The 15,887-nt window shown below is 68.1% G+C and overlaps 2 protein-coding genes across 2 annotated transcripts; one reads left to right on the top strand and one right to left on the bottom strand.

The window, feature by feature from the left end:
• Window positions 1–225: 225 nt before the first annotated feature.
• On the bottom strand, window positions 226–9,620 carry CNTNAP1 (contactin associated protein 1). The gene is made up of 24 exons (XM_056362457.1): window positions 9,474–9,620; window positions 7,775–7,876; window positions 7,334–7,527; window positions 7,078–7,225; window positions 6,626–6,829; window positions 6,372–6,556; window positions 6,146–6,289; window positions 5,523–5,784; window positions 5,294–5,443; window positions 5,054–5,225; window positions 4,858–4,964; window positions 4,634–4,753; window positions 4,288–4,491; window positions 4,040–4,196; window positions 3,792–3,919; window positions 3,494–3,661; window positions 3,199–3,417; window positions 2,882–3,121; window positions 2,543–2,779; window positions 2,258–2,385; window positions 2,027–2,120; window positions 1,674–1,907; window positions 1,500–1,547; window positions 226–1,413 (listed from the first exon to the last, which is right to left on the bottom strand). The coding sequence occupies exons 1-24, from the start codon at window positions 9,550–9,552 to the stop codon at window positions 1,223–1,225; spliced, it is 3,915 nt and encodes a 1,304-aa protein (XP_056218432.1). The 5' UTR covers window positions 9,553–9,620; the 3' UTR covers window positions 226–1,222.
• A 1,171-nt stretch (window positions 9,621–10,791) lies between these two features.
• Window positions 10,792–14,980, top strand: CCR10 (C-C motif chemokine receptor 10). Its single transcript, XM_056362524.1, has 2 exons — window positions 10,792–12,340; window positions 13,351–14,980. Exons 1-2 carry the CDS (start codon window positions 12,329–12,331, stop codon window positions 14,431–14,433), a joined length of 1,095 nt encoding a protein of 364 aa, XP_056218499.1. The 5' UTR covers window positions 10,792–12,328; the 3' UTR covers window positions 14,434–14,980.
• Window positions 14,981–15,887: the final 907 nt, after the last annotated feature.

The raw sequence follows: 15,887 nt of genomic DNA on the forward strand, positions 1-15,887 counted from the left end.
GTTACCCCAGGGAGCAGCTGGCAGCGGCACATCCCCTGCCTGTCCTGCCTGCTGTCCCCTACGCGGTGGTCGGGGCTCCTGAGCCACCGGCTGCCCAAATCCCCACCAGCTCAGGGCTGGGAGGTGCTGGGGAGGGCAGGACGTGCCTGTGTGGGTATGAGCGTAGCAGCGGGCTGCACAGCATCCATCCAGCCCTGGCGCTCTGCATCCTGCTCCGGGAGGGGGAATTGCGGTTGTCCGGGCTGGTTCCTCCCCCAGGTACAGGCTGAGCCACGGTGGGGACAGAGGAGCTGCTGCCCCTGTGTGCCCAGGCTGCCGAAGCCAAGGCTGGGGAGTGTCAAACGCCGTCATTCTGCCTTTATTTGAGTATCTTCACATCTCATTCAACAAAACGGGGTTTTGAAAAATAAAGTGCCCAGTGGAGCTAGGCCTTTGGGTAGATAAATGCATTTCTGTAACGTTGCCTTACCACAATACAGCAAGTGAACAGGAGCTTTCCCTGGGCTGGAAGTAATCGGCAGGACCGGCGCTTCGTACAGAGAAGTAGCAAACTACAGACCACGTACCATGACGCGCGGAACATGACACCCGACAGGAGCTTCCGTTTGGTTTTTTATACAAACCGATAGAATAAAAAAATCAGAGTGTAGTAGAATATCCAGCAACAAAAATGGTAGAAAGGATCTGTACCTGATCGTATGAAAGCAGCATCTCGGCAAAGTGCAGTGGCGTCATGCGTGGCAGCCGTCGCCCGCATGGGCAGGGTATTGCTCGGCGCGCCCCGGGCTGTGCCCCGAGGCTGGGGGTCGCGTGGCTTCCTTCGTGGCTCTGGCTAAGCGAGCAAAGCAGCGGGTAAATCTACGCGCGGGCATCGCTAACGGGGCAGCGGGAGCCGGGGTGGGCTGCCCAGCCCCAGAGCTCCCGGCCGGAGGCAGGGCAGGATTTGGCAGCTGGTGGGAGGCAGCAGCCTGCCTCCGGCGTGGGGGGCTGCCGGTGTGCCCGGGGCCAGCGGGGCTGGGGCTTGGTGGGTCGCGGCCGTGCTCCGGGGCCGGGTCGGTGGTGGCCGTGCGGAGGAGCTGGCGGTCGGTGCGGTCCGGAACGGCCCGGAGGTGGGTGTTGGCAGTTCAGGTGTGCTTGGCCCTTTGGTCCCGCAACGCTCGCTCGTCCCCGGGCGGCTGCCAGGGCTGCGGGGGCTGCAAGCGCGTCCCACCCCCCGGCCCCGCTAGTCCCCTTTTGCCTCCTCCAGGATCTGGGGCAGGTTCTGGTCCTTGCGCACCGACAGCGGTTTGGCAGCGCTGCCATAGTCCTGGATGGCCTTGGGCTCGTTGGTGTGGTAGGAGCCCTTGTAGCGGTGGTAGTAGAAGTACAGCAGCACCAGCAGCGCCCCGAGCAGCAGGAGCAGGAAGATCACAACTGCGGGGGAGAGGCAGTGTTGAGGGGCTGGGGGGACACAGGGGCAGGGCAGAGGCGGGGGGACACTGGCCGGGCACTCCACTTACACCCGATGATGATCCCAATCCAGCCATCGTCGTGCACATGGGGGAACTCTGCAGAGATGGAGTGGGGTGGCTGAGACTGGGCTACAGCGGGGTCTTGTCCTGGAGCATCCCCTCTGCAGCTGATGCTTGCCGGCGGGGGCTCCCTCCCCATGGGGGTCCCACCATGGCACCTACCTGTGCCCATGTACCAGGGGTCCATCTCAGGAGGGATGAGGATGGTGGTGAGGGGGAGCATGGAGGCACAGCTGGACTCCACCAGCTCCCCCCGGATGCTGTAGGGCCGCATGACACTGGTGGGGTGGAAGATGGCTTTGAGGGGGACGAGGCTGTTAAACTTCACCCCCGAGAGGCAGCCTGAGAAGCCGGGCGTGTTGTAGCGTTGGATCTCGGGGTCAATCACACCAGTCTCTGTGGGGGCACAGAAGGAGAAGGCTCATCCCCTGCGAAGGGCAAGGACTGTGCTGGGCAGAGGAGACCCCAGAGATCCCAGCGTGGGAGGGGGCAGCCGAGGGCAGGACCCAGCTCACCCATCACGCGCCCCAGGTACAGGTTTTTAGGTGAGTCCAGTTTGCTGTCCACGAACAGGGTGAACTGCTGCTCCATGACGGGGAGATAGTCCACCTGGGGGGCAGGCACACGGCGTCAGTGCCCGCTGAGCCTCCTCTGCCTCCTGCCTCCCTGCCCATGCCCCCTCCCAGCCTGGCCCCCACCCCCGCAGCCCCCCAGATGCCAGCGGGGTGGGTGCCCTCGCCCCATACCTGGGTGTACAGCGTGCGGTGCAGGCGGGTGATGTTGACACGGTGGGGTCTCCCGTCCGTCACCGGCTTGGTGGTGAGGGCGAAGACGTAGGGGCTGGTGCCCAGCTGGTAGCGCAGTTGCAGGCTCCCTGCGAGCAGAGCAGGGCCGTCAGCGGTGCAAGGGCTCCCAGCAGGCGAGTCCAGCCCCTCCGTAGGGCTGGTGACTGGCATTGAGGGGGAGGAGGGTCCCGCGCAGCGCTTGGGGAGGCTCTGGGTGAGCCCCAGGGCAGGGAGCCCTGTCCTCACCGTCATCCTTGATAAGCACGGCCATGTAGTCCTTGACGAAGGAGCTGACGTAGAGCAGCACGGCAGGTGCCGAGGTGGTGCTGAAGCTGAAGCTGACCTCCTCGCTGGTGAGGTTGTAGCCAGGCAGGGGCTGCCAGGGGCTGCTGATGATGCTGGCGAACTCGCGGGCGGCGTAGAGTGACACTGGCAGGATGTTGTACCTCACCCAGGTGCCCTCCTCGAAGTAGCCGCCGATGTCTGCGGGGGGACCCACAGGGTGACGGGACCACCGGCTCCTCTCCCCCACCCCAATGCTGGGGAAGGTCCCCAGGCTCGGTTTGGGTGGGTGCAGCCCCTCACCGTGGTTGCAGAAGGGCCCGGTGAAGGCAGAGACGCTGCAGTTGCAGCTGTAGTGGCTGTAGCGCTCGACGCAGAGCCCGCTGTTCTGGCAGGGCACCGGCGGGTTCTGGCAGTGGCCGGTGCAGTTGACCCGCACGCCCTCCGTCTCGTTGGCTTTGCCCTCCAGGTTGAGTGTCACCCCATTCATCCGCAACGCCCGCAGGCACCCCAGGAACGGGCGCATCTTGTGCTCCGCCGCGCCTGCAGCGGGGCCAAGACTCAGCGCCCTGCGGCACAAGGGGACATGGGGACACTGGGACACGGCTGGGGGCTCTCACCGACGTAGAGGGGTCTGTCAAAGTCCAGGCGGACGAAGCTCTGGGGGGGGGCTGGCCGCACCACCCAGGGCAGCTTGTCCACCCGCAGCCGTGCCAGCTTGACGTTGAGCTCAGCCTTCACCTGGTGCCACTCGTCATCGTTCCAGGGCACCGTTGACCGTACCGTCAGGTTCTCGTCCCCATTCCCGATGTCGTAGGCAAACACCACATCCTTGGTGGCTGCAGGGACATGGTGTCAGGAGGAGCCCCCAGCCCCGCTGCCCCCCACGCCCTCGCTCTCCCTGCCCGCCCGTACTGTTGAGCTCTATGCGGATGTAGTTTCGGGTGCCGGGGTTCTCCAGGAAGACACCGGACAGGGCAGTGGTCTTGAAGTAGAAGGAGATGTCGAGGCTGTGGTTGGCCTGGAAGGTGGGGAAGAGCAGGGCTGCACCCCTGTTGAAGGAGATGGTGTTCCAGGTGTTGCCTGCGGGGAGCAGGAGGGGCAGTGAGGGATGGGCATGAACCCCCAGCAGGCAGAGGACCCCACGGACATGGACCCCCACAGGCACGGGCCCTCTGCAGGCAGGGGACCCTCTGTGGGTCCGGTCACTCACGGTCTCCATAGCACCTCAGAGGCCCCAGCAGAAACTGGGCTTCAGAGCCAGAGCGGTTGGTGTCTCCGACCACCACCTGGGTGACGGGCAGGTGGTCCACGAAGGTCAGCAGACCCTTGTCTGTCCTCCTGCAAATGGCATATGCATTGCAGGAGCCGGGAGGGGCTTCTGCCTCTTTGCCAGCCTGCACCCCCGCCTGACCCCCCCTGGAGCCTGCCTCCTCGTGCCTGCAGCCCCCCCCGGCTCACCACAGCGCGTGGTCAGCATCGCAGTTGCAGAAGTACTTGGGGTCGGCGCAGTTCTTGTCCAACCCGCAGGCGCAGCGCTGGATGCCCGGCCGCGAGCCCCCCCAGTAGTAGTGCCGCTCGTTGTTTCGGCCCATCCAGAAGCTGAAGGGCAGCCCGGCTGCGAGCACAGGGGAGGGTGAGGACATGGTCCCACAGCATGGACCCACGGCACGGCCCCACGGCACGGCCCCGCTCCCCCTGGCACTCACAGGGGGTGTTGAGCAGGCGGGAGCTGTAGCAGTGGAGCTCGATGCGCTGCTCACAGTACTCGGAGGCATTTGCCAGCGCTGAGACCTCGGCCCAGGAGGCGTTCCAGTACTCCACGGCCCCCAGGTAGGGCTGGTCCACGCTGGAGCCCGTCACCCGTGTGGCATAGTGGCGGTTGTGCCGGATGATGGTCCATGCTCGGTCCTCTGCAGAGGCAGGGGGCTGTTAGGACTGGCCCCCGGGGACACCCCTGCTCCCTCCATCCTGCTCTGGCACTGCTACACAGGCAGAGGCTGGTCCCTGGGGGCACCGGGCAGGGGGACCCCCATGCCCTCCCGCTGCCCTCACCTCGGATATCACAGTACACTGTGAAGGGCTTGAGCGGCCCACTGCCATCCGGGTCGATGGTATAGTTCCCCGAGGTTTTCCCACTGACCCGGTAAGCATCACATGACTCCTTGTAAAGGGCTGGAAGAAGGAAATGGGGCTGGGGTCAGCACAGGGGGGGCACTGGGCAGCAGGAGGGGCCGCAGGTGCCCATAGTGCCCCCAACCACGAGGTCCCAGGCTCACATTTGTGGCAGGTCTCCCCCTTGTACCCCGTCAGGTCGCAGATGCACATGAAGTCATCCCAGGACTGGATGCAGCGGCTGTCGTGCTCACACAGGTTGGGGGTGCACCTGAGAGCACAGAGGGCTCCTGTCCTGGCACCAGCGCAGCCCCCCAGCCCTCACCTGCTCCCAGCCAGCACCCCCATCCCAACTGATACCTGTCCGTGATGCCGCAGACGTTGAAGAACACGTTGAAGTACTGCGCCAGCCGGTGCCGCACCAGCAGCTCCACGTCCACAGGCTGCATGTCCACGTTCAGCATCTGCAGGCAGCCGTGGAAGGCTGTCTGGTTCGACCGGCAGCCGGTGACCGAGGCCGGCTTGGGGCAGCCTGCAAGGCACAGTGGGGTGAGTGGCCCCCAGGCACCCATCGCCCCTGCCCCCCGCCCCGCCGCCCACCTCCAAAGAAGTACTGGCTGCCGGTGCGGAGCTGGAAGGGGTGCGCCACTCGAAACTCAGCGCCATCATCATCGTCGATGGTCACCACAGCCGAGCCGTCCCGTGCCACCAGCTGCACCGAGTGCCAGAAGCCATCATTCAGGCGATGCCCTGCGTGGGGAGAAGAGGGTGCATGGGGACGCACCGCTGCCAGGCCGGCCTCCAGCCCCACGCCGGCTTCCCAGCCCACCTGCGGCAAACTCCAGCTTCTTCTTGCCAGGCTGGGCGATGGAGACGTTGATCTGCCCCTCGCTCAGCACCACCTCCAGGGAGCCCAGGCGGTCAGCAAAGCTGGTGTAAAGCAGGAGCCCGGCAGTGTCCCAGGAGCGAAAGCGGAAGCTGACGGACAGGCGGTTCCTCCGCGGGATCCCTGGCACCCGCACGTAGTTGTTGATGCCAGCAAAGGTGATGGGGTTGTTCAGCTGGTCCTGGCAGTAGTGGCCTACGCTGCCCTGGGGGTGACCACGGGAGGCAGTGAGGAAGGGGACGCTCCCGTGGCAGGGAGCCCCCCCATCCCCACAGCCCTGGCCCTGATTGTCCCCGCTCAACCCCGCTGCCTGGCAGTGCCGGGCAGGTGCCCCGGGCCATGGACGACCTCATGCAGTCAATGCAGCATCGCATGGCTGAGCATGGCCACTGCCTGGCCTCACGTCACCCCGCAGCCGGGCTGGGGACCTGGCCCCGGGGAAGGGGTCACCCCGCAGCACGGCTGGGGACCTGGCCCAAGGGGTCACCCCGCAGCGGGGCTGGGGACCTGGCCCTCCTCCAGAAAAGGGGTGTTGTGTTCGCACAACAGATCCCCCAGGGCTGGACCTCAAAGCGGATGTTGTGTCTCCGGTGCCGGGCCAGGTCAGCGATGTTGACCCCATTGAAGATGATGTTCTCCACGCAGCCGCGGAAGTTTTGCCGGTAGGTGAGGTGCTGCTTGTCCTGGTCGATCACCCCCCCGAAGAAGAGCTGGGAGGCACAGGGAGGGCTCAGCCCCTCGCCGGGGGACACCGTGGGTCAGCATCCCAGCAGCTCCCCCAGCAGCACCCACCTCGGTGTCAAGGTCCAGCTGGTCGAAGGTGCCGTGGCAGCGGAAGCGCTTGACCTCTCCATCCAGCGTCAGGTTGACGTGGTGGCCGTAGCGCTCGATGTGCAGGGAGTGCCAGTGCTGGTCATCCAGGAGGCTGCCCACCTCCACCGTAGTGTGGCCCTCGCTGGCGTGCAGCGGGCTGCTGCCTGGGGAGGGGCAACCTCAGCTGGCAGCCCCCCAGCCCTCCAGCCACCCACCCCTCAGCCCTGCCTCACCTAAGCTGATGTGTAGGAAGAGCCGGGCTTGCTTGAGCTCCACCGTGATGTAGTCACCCTGCGAGCCCTCCCCATGCATCAGCACCCCGTCCTGCTCCAGCGTCTTGAAGTTGAAGGAGATGTCATCCTGGAGGGTGCTGATCTTCTTGGCCCGGAAGCGGTAGGAGATGGCATCATCCCCATCGAAGTAGAGCACATGGGACCCTGGGGAGAGCAGAGCGGCCCCCAGCCACGTCACTGCCCACAGCAGCTGACCACCCGGCGCAGGGAGCGCTCCTTTCAGCTATGGTTTGTGCCAGAGCTAACGACTGCAGACCTCTCGGACACAATCCCCTCTGGGAAAGGGTTTTCCGGGTGTGCTGGACCCAGGGGCTGGTCCCCTGCCACGTGGGTGGCTGGGCCAGGGTGCCACCCTGTGTGGGGCTGCCAGAGCCCCCGGCCCGGGTACTCACGGTAAGGGCAGCCGTAGAGGCCCAGGCGCAGCCCGATCTTCCCGCGTGGGTTCCAGGCCACCGGGATGATGCGGATGTAGCGCGCGAGGATGGGGTAGTGCAGGTCGTGCCGCACCACCCCGCTCTCATTCACGTTCCCAAAGAATGTCTGGGGATGAAGGGCCGCCATCAGCACCTCCTTGCTCCGGGCTGGGGGGGGGGTGTCCACTCCCCCCAGGGGACCCCCTCCCCTAGGGGCCCCCGGGCTCCCCCTTACCCAGTTGCTGCCCTGCTGGAAGAAGGGTTTCCAGCTGGTGGGGTGGTCTCCGTAGAGCACGATGTAGCGCGTCAGCCAGTCGTAGGTGTTGAAGGTCCCCTGCGTGGCCACCGCATTGATCCGGTGCTTTTGCATCAGGTCGATCTGGAGCCAGGGCTGCTTGTCACGGGGGTCGGGGGACCAGCCGCTGGTGCCTGCGGGGGCGGGGGGGGGGGGGGGCGGCTCAGCTGGTCCCACAGCCTGACACCCCGCAGCTCCCAGCTGACTACAGGTGGGAGCTGGAGGGCTGCGGGGCTCTCCCCCACCCCTGGGGGATGCTGAGGGCTCTGCGGTGGGCATCCAAGGACCCCTCAGCCCTGCGCAAGGCAAGACTTTACCGGGAACAGCCCCTGCCCACTGTCCCCCACCCCGCTTGCACCCCAGTCCCACGGGGGGACTCACTGTGCAGCCGGGCAAAGCTGGACGAGTAGAAGATGTTGTATCTGGAGGAGGCACCGATGGATGAGGAGTAGAGGGGAGCAACAAGCTCATCGTAGCAGGGTCCTGCAGAGAGAGCAGGGTGGGGGGCTGGGCTCGGGGCACTGAACTGGGTGGTGTCCCTGCAGCAGCTCCCCCAGCTCAGCCCTGCAGACCCTGCAGGCTTTGCCGGGTCTGGGGACCCTGTGGACCCCACAGACCCTGGGGGCTCAGGGGACCCCACGGGCTCTGTGGGCTCCAGGGACCCTGCAAGCTCTGGGGGCTCTGGGGATCCCACGGGCTCTGGGGGCTCCAGGGACCCTGCAGGTGCTGGGGGCTCTGGGGACTCCGGGGACCCTGCAGGCTCCAGGGACCCCATGGGCTCTGGGGGCTCCGGGGACCCCGTGGCTCCGTGGGCTGGTGGCGCGGCGGGTCCGGCTCCCGCTCTCCCCTCCCACTGCAGCGGAGCTGACACACCTCTGCGGGCCCCGGCGCCCGCCGCCTCCGCACTGACGTGGGCACCGGGACCCCCCCGCCCCGCCCCGCCCCACCCCACCGGGGCACGGTCCCGCGTGGGAGACCGGGGGGTCCCCGTGCAAACCCTCGCGGCACCTGCAGAGGATGCTCTGGCGGGGCCGAGGTCCCTCGCCCCTCGCAGGGCCCCCCCGGCGGGGCCGGGCAGGGCCCGGGCGGGTTTGCTGCACCCCCAGCCCCGACTGCAGGGCCAAGGGCAGCCGCGCTGCGTCCGTGCTGCATCACCCCTGCCTGCATCATCCCGTGCCTCTATCGCCCCCGTCTCCATCATCCCCTGCCTGCATGGTCCCCCGCCTCCATCATCCCGTGCCTCCATCATCCCCTGCCTGCATGGTCCCCCGCCTCCATCATCCCGTGCCTCCATCGCCCCATCTCCATCACCCCCTGCCTGCATGTCCCCCGCCGCCTCCATCACCCCCACCTCTATCCCCCGCAGCCAGCGGGTCCCCGGGCCACTGCGGCCTGGGGGAAGGGGCCAAGGCCAAGGCCCTCGGCTCAGAGGGGCCGCAGGGGGCTGCTCGGTGAGGCCAGGGCCCTGCCAGCCCCCGGGCCTGAGCAGCCGCCCCCCAGCCCCACCCTCCCCGCGGACGGGACCGGCCCGGTGCAGCCCCTCGGCGGCGCTGGCCGAGGTTCTGACGGAGCCTGGCCGGGTCCCGCGGGGCCGCCCCCCGCCCCCGCCGGGATGCTCCGACACGGGGCCGAGCTGGGGGGGCTGGGGGGCTGGGGGGCCCCCTCCCCGGTACGGACACGGGGCCGCAGCGGGCCGGGGATGCGGCGGAGCGGGGCGGATGCCCGGGGCAACCCGGGCATCCCCGGGCATCCCGGGTGCCCCCGGAGGCTCGGGGCGGGTGCGGTGCCGACGGCGGGGGGCGGGGGGGCTGCGGCGGGACGGCCTCGGGCAGTGCGCGGGGGGTGGGGGGGTGGGGGGGCGGCCGCCCGTGTCCGGCGGTGACCTTGGGGACGACGCGGAGCGGGACGGCGGGGGATGCCATGGGGTGCCCGGGGGAGAACGGGTGATGCTGGGGAGAACTGCGGGGGGAGGGCTGCGGGGGCTGCTCGGGCGGGCCGGGGCGGCGGGGGTGCGGGGCCGGGCGGCGGGTGCGGTCCCGCATTGCGGAGCGGCCGCTCCCGGGGCTGCGGCCCCACTTACGTGCGAGGCAGCGGGGGCCGGGGCACAGGAGGCCGGCGCAGGCGGCGAGCAGAAGCCCGAGGAGGCGGCGAGCGCCCATGCTGGAGCGCACCGAGCGCCCTGGGCGCCGCCGCTCCCGGTGCTGCAGCCGCGCGGCGGAGCGGGGCCGGCGGCTCCGCCCACGGGGCGGGGGGGGGGGCGGGGGCGGCGGGGGGAGGGGGGCGGCCCCGGGACCGGCGGGGGGGCGCGGGGGCCGGGCTGGGCGTAGCGCAGAGCCCCGGGGCCCCTCTCGGCGTCGCCCCCGCGGCCGCGCCCTCGGGGGATGCTCCCGCCGACACCCGGTTCCCCCGGTCCTCGGTACCGCTGCCCCGTCCCGGAGCAGCGCGGGGTACCGGCTGCCCGGGGCTGCAGCCGGGCCACGGCTCGTGGGCTCGGGGACTCGGGGGGCCTGGGCAGAGCGGGGCACGGGCAGCGCGGGGCGTGGAGCGGGTAAGCGGGGCCGTGCACGGAGCTCCCCGGGCATTACCGGTCCCCGCGTAGCCCCCGGCCCTCGCTGAGTCCAGCCCTGCCCTGAGCCCCGCTGGGACCGGCAGCCCCAGCTCCCTGCAGCCCCGGACTCCCACAGCCCTGCAAACCCACAGCCCTGGACCCCCACTGCCCCAGCCCCCCGCAGCCCCAGCGCCCCACAACCCCTGCCTCCCACAGCCCCAGCTCCCCGCAGCCCCAAGCCCCCCACAGCCCCGGACCCCGAAAGCCCTGCAGCCCCACAGCCCTGGACACCCACAGCCCCAGCCCCCCATAGCTCCGGACCCCTGCAGCCCCAGCGCCCCACAGCCCCAGCCTCCCGCAGCCCCAGCTCAGCGCCCACGGTGGGGGAGGATTGGAGTGATGCCCACCAGCCCTCCCGCAGCAGATGTGGTGCCAGTTTGTAATCAAGCTGCAGATTAAGGCCTGCAGGTTTTGGGGTCGCCTGTCTCTCCAGTGGTGCAGAAGACGGGATTTAGCCTGTGGCTTTTTGCAAACATCTCCAGACACTCCTGGAGGCGCTGGCGGGGGGCTGGCAGCTGCATGGCCTACATATGCTGCCTGCCCCACAGACCACGGAGTGCCCTGTGTCTCCCCGGCTCTGCAGGGGGTCCCGCGCTCCCAAGAGCCCAGTGCAGCACCCCCAACCCAGCCCCAAGGGATGGGGATGCACCGGGGGCCACTGGGTCCAAGCAGGCTCTGGGTGCTGGGTGCAGGCAGCTCCGCGCTGCTGGCACGAGGGTGCTGCCCACCAGGCCCAGCAGCACTGTGGTGGGCACCTGGCTGCCGCTGGGCAGGGCAGCGTGGCTGTCACCTGCGGGCAGCGGGTGCCGGGGTGGCTTCCTGCGCAGGCAGAGCCAAGCCTGGGGCTGGTGAGCGAAAGGGGGAACAGAAAGCCCCAGGTGCAGTGGGGCCAGGTGGCAGCCAGCGGCACACCATGAGCTCTGCTACTGGGAGCTGGAGCCCTGTGGCAGACCCTCCTGTCCCCCAGACCCTCGCAGTGCCTGTGGGTCCAGCCCCAGGACAGACAGCCACACCTGGCCTCATCCTGACACCCCAGAGGTGCTGCTGCTCTAACCACAACCCCACATCCCATCCCTGTGCTGGGTCAGGTCTGTGGTGGCCCTGGCAGGGGCACGCAGGGTCCCTGCTCTGCACACACAGCTGGCTGCAGGGCAGCATTTGCCCCAGGACCCTCCTCCCTGCCCTTCCCCCCGGATGCAGGGTGCAGGATGGCACCCCCAGAGCCACCACAGAGTGGAGGTCTGCAGCCAGCATCCTTGCACTGTAGGAGGAGCAGGGGAGGGGGACAGACCCTCCAGCAAAGAGCCTTGGGAGCACCCCAGGGCCCAGGGGCTGGGCTGCCTCTGCCCAGCCGCCCTCCAGCCGGGGCACAGCAGCTCCGTGGCCCCGCTGTACCCTGAGCCCTGGCAGTGAGCTCCTGGGGCTGGCAGGAATCCTGCCCGCTCCCCACGCCCAGCTGGAGGCAGCGGGAGGGCCGAGGGCAGAGCTGGGATAAACCACAGCAGACAGCTGTAGCGGGAAGAAAGGGGGATTGAGGGATTACCGCAGCAAAGGGCTCAAAGCCCATTAAAGCTGGGGATCAGTTTGCTCCCCCCTGGGGAGAAGGAAAGTAGGGCCTCTGCCCCACAGGAACTAATCTGCCCCTTAATGAGGAGTTGGGGAATTTTGTTGTCAACAACCAGCAACGCGCCTGCCCAGCGCCGAGGGGGTGTGGGGGCATGGAGCAGAGCTGAGACCCCCGACCAAGGGGGACGCCCTACACCAGCAGCTGCCCCAGTTCCTGGAACCACCACATTTCCCATCAGGACAAACTGTTCCTGGACTGGATTCGGCTCTGCTTGTCCCATCAGAGCAGCGTTCCTGCCTGTGCCGGCTCTGTGCCAGCCCACAGCAGCCCACGCTCTGCTCCTTGGCCCCGTTCGCTCCAGCCTCCCCTCCAGCCCAGCAGGGGCTGCCCCTGTGGGGCAGGAGTCGCAAACAGCCCCGGGGTGGGCTGGGGTCTCCTGCACGTGCTGTGTGCCCTTGACCAGACCCTGCTTCCCCCGATCGGGGACTCCCAGGTTTGTTCCCCAGCCTCGCGTGACAGGGGCTGAGCAGAGCTGCTATTTCTGTCCCCGGCACACAGATGCTAGCCACAAAGTAAAAGATGCAGGATGGGCTCTGGAGTGGGGTCGCATCTGCCTCCTCGCCTTCCTCCCCGGGGCTGGGTTTGTGCTCTCCACCGCTCTCGGTATCGGGAGTGGCACGTGGTCAAACCACAGGTTGCAGAACGCTGAGACGCCGACGGCTCCAGACTCACCGGCCAGGGGGAAAGGTCCTGTGGCGTGATGCAGGAGCAGGTGAGCAGCTGCAGCGTGAGGGGTTCACTGGGGGCCAGGCGGGGACCCCCTCACTGGCTTTTCTTGTTGCTTTTAATCCGTTCTCTTGTGAGCCATGTGGGTTTGGGCTGAAAGGCAAAGCCCCAGGGAACGTCAGGCAACACCTGGTGCTCCAGGTCCCTGGGGTCCAAAGCAGGGAAGGGGCTGGGGGAGCTGCTAGGGAGTCAGCCTGCCCTGGCGCTGGGGTCAGAGCCCACCTGTGGTCCCAGAGCAGGTTTGGGGATCAGGTCTGGGCTCGCTGATGGGAGCCAGAGCACAACTGCTGTTGTGAGGCTGCTCTGAATCAGAAACGTGCTGCATCCTGGCCTCTGTGGCAGCGGGGTCGCTTCTGCCCTGGAGCAGGGCTGAGAGGCTGGGAGCTGTGAGCACCGAGCACCGTGCACAGCTGCCTGCAACCTGTGCACAGCAGCAGGATGCTGCGGGACCTCCCTGGCTGGGAACAGGATTGGGCAGTGTGGGGTTGTGCCAGCACTGGGGTCCCCGGGGGGGTGGGGTGGGGGGTCCTTTAGGCAGGTCCCTGTACACTCCCTGCGCAAAGCTCCCACCTGGAGATGCTGGCATGGAGCCCCAAGGGCCAGATGGACAGAGCGACCAGGGCCATGGGCTGGGTGCTGAGCCCCAGAGGACATCAGGAGAAGCTCCCCTGCAGTGGGTGCACAGTTAGTTCGTGGGACAGGGTGCTGTGCTGGGATGCCGTGGCTGGGGTCACGTCTCTCCACCAGCTCTGCGCTGCAGGCGGCTGCTCGGGAAGCGCGTGGTTGCTCTCACAATGACTGAGCACAGCAAACCTCTGCTGCCTTGGGGTGGGTGTGAGACAGAAACCATCCCGAGCACAGGACCAGGGGCCACGGCACACTTGGGCTCCGCGTGGTAGGGCTGGGTGGAGGAGGGCTGCCCTGGGTGCAGTGTGTTGCACCCTGCAGCTGGGCTGCTGCCTCTGAGCATCCCTGACTCAGCCTCCCTCCATGCAGGTGACCCCCAGCCCCACCTCAGCAGACCTGATCACCACCACCGACTTCTACCCCTGGGAGGACGGGTACTTGTGGGAGGACGGCATGCTGCCCGAGCTCTGCGAGAAGCAGGCAGTGCAGGACTTGGCCCGCACCTACCAGCCTACTGTCTACCTGCTGCTTTCGCTGCTGGGCATGGTTGGGAACGGACTCGTGCTGCTCACGCACATCCGTTACCACCGGGCACACAGCATCACCGACGTCTGCCTCCTGCACCTTGCCCTGTCTGACTTTCTGCTGCTCCTGACGTTGCCTTTTGCCATCATCGACACGCTGCAGGGCTGGTCCCCAGGCACAGCTGCCTGCAAGGCACTGCAGGGCCTCTACGCCCTCAACTTCTACAGCGGCTTCCTCTTCCTCACCTGCATCAGCGTGGACCGCTACGTGGCCATCGTGCGGGTGCCAGCTGCCTGCCGCCTGCGCCCACGGGCTCGCCGCCACGGCTGGCTGACGGCGGGGCTGGCCTGGCTGCTGGCCACGCTGCTGGCACTGCCCCAGTTCATCTACGGCCGAGCGGAGCAGCACCAGGACCTCCACGTCTGCCGCATCGTCTTCCCCCCTGCAGTCTCGCGGGCAGCCCGGGGGGCCACCAACCTGGTGCAGGTCGTGCTGGGCTTCGTGGTGCCTTTCCTGGTGATGGTGAGCTGCTACGCAGCCGTGGCCCGGACGCTGCTGGCGGCCCGCGGTGCCCAGCCCCACCGGGCACTGCGGGTGCTGCTGGCCCTCGTGCTGGTGTTCGTGGCCCTGCAGCTGCCCCACAGCCTGATGGTGCTGCTGGATGCAGCCGAGCTTCTGGCCAGCTGGGAGGTGACCTGTGCCCAGAGCCGCCGCAAGGACATGGCGCTGCTGGTCACCGGGGGGCTGGCATACCTGCGCTGCTGCCTCAACCCGCTGCTCTACGCTTTCCTGGGCCAGCGGTTCCGCCAGGAGCTGTGGCTGTTGGCCAGTGATGCCGGCTGCGTGGGGCCCCTCGACCCGCGCTGCTCTAGCTGCCCCAGTCCCCGCCGACGGGCATCGCTCTCCACCTTCCAGGACATGATATAGGGACACGGTGCCCATGGCCGGGGCAAGGACAAGCACCCTGGGGCTCGGCCCCTCCATGGCTCCCCAGGGAGAGCCTCGCTCATGCACAGACCTGCCCTGGGCCCTGGCAGAGCAGCCTGGCAGGGGCAGCACCGGACAACCTGCATGGTGCCTGCACACGCGTGGACAGAGGGAAGAGCAGCCCCGCAGCGCCCGTGCGCCCTGCAAGCACCTCTGCTGCCTGGCGAACCGCTGGGCCGTGGGGACTCTGCTATGTCACATGTGCTGCAGGGGACCATGCAATGTCACATGTGCTCAGGGGGGCCATACAATGTCAACGTGCTCCAGGGGACCATGCAATGTTGTGCGTACTCTGGGGGGGACACAATGCAATGTCACATGTGCTCCAGGGGACCATGCAATGTCATGCACACTCTGAGGGGGACCACACAGTGTCACACGTGCTCTGGGGGAGCTGTACAATGTCACGTGTGCTCTGGGGGGGCATGCGATGTCACATGTGCTGCAGGGGACCACGTAATGTCACATGTGTTCCAGGGGAGCTGTGCAATGTCAGGCATGCTGTGGGGGGCTGTGCAGTGCCGGGGGGCTCAGGATGATGGATGCACACAGGGGGGCCCGGGGGGGCAGCTGGTTCCCACCCTCACAATAAACCCCGGTCGAGTCCCGGTGGGCGAGTGCCGTCTCCGTGAGGGGTGGGGCTGCCCCGGGGGGGTTGCTGAGCCGGGGCCGGGGCCGGGAGCGGGGAGCAGCCCCGCAGCCGCCCGTGCCCACCGGCGCTGGCCGGGGAATGCCGGCAGGCGGCAGCAGAACATCGGCGTTCCCTGACTGTCCCCTGCCTGCACCCTGCCTGCGCCCTGCCTGTCCCCTGCCTGGGCCCTGCCTGTCCCCTGCCCGCTCCCTGCATGCTCCCTGCCTGCATCCTGCGTGTGCCCTGCGTGTCCCCTGCCTGCATCCTACTTGAGCCCTGCGTGCGCCCTGCCTGTCCCCTGCCTACACCCGTGGCCCCTGCCCGGGCTCCCCCGGACCCGCAGCTCCCCGAGCCGGGGAGTGGGCAGGGAGCGGCTGGGGCCAAAATGGCCAGGCCGGGGAGTGGGGGCTCCGGGGGAGCGGGTGGGGGCCCAGGGACCGGATCCATGGTGGCCCCGGGGTGGGGGTGGGGTGGGGTGTCCGGGCCAGGCAATCAGAGGAGGTAGCTGGTGGGCAGGAGCGGGTGTCACCCCCCAGGGCAGCCCAGCCCCTGGCCGGGGTGGTAGCAGAGCCCATGCCACCATCCCCGCAGGCAGGGGGCTGGAGGGACTGGGGGTCCCCGGGCTGGGAACAGCAGAGGCCCCCCCGGCCCCCCCGGGAAAACCTGCCCTGGGTCCAGCTGGAAACCCCCTCCTGGGGCAGGGGGGGGGCAGAGAGGCCAGAGGGACTTTCCCCTCCTCACTTCCCCATGAGCTCCTCTGCCC

The sequence above is a fragment of the Falco biarmicus genome, chromosome 17 (genome assembly GCF_023638135.1).
Source record: "Falco biarmicus isolate bFalBia1 chromosome 17, bFalBia1.pri, whole genome shotgun sequence".
NCBI classification, from domain to species: Eukaryota; Metazoa; Chordata; class Aves; order Falconiformes; family Falconidae; genus Falco; species Falco biarmicus.

What these genes read in the sequence shown, in the direction of transcription:
- CNTNAP1 (XM_056362457.1), bottom strand. Translation starts at nt 9,552, where the DNA reads ATGGGCGCTCGCCGCCTCCTCGGGCTTCTGCTCGCCGCCTGCGCCGGC. An exon ending in ACCGCACGCTGTACACCCAG is followed by an intron (nt 2,121 to 2,257) that starts GTATGGGGCGAG and finishes CCTGCCCCCCAG; the next exon opens with GTGGACTATCTCCCCGTCAT. An exon ending in GATTGGGATCATCATCGGGT is followed by an intron (nt 1,414 to 1,499) that starts GTAAGTGGAGTG and finishes TCTCCCCCGCAG; the next exon opens with TTGTGATCTTCCTGCTCCTG.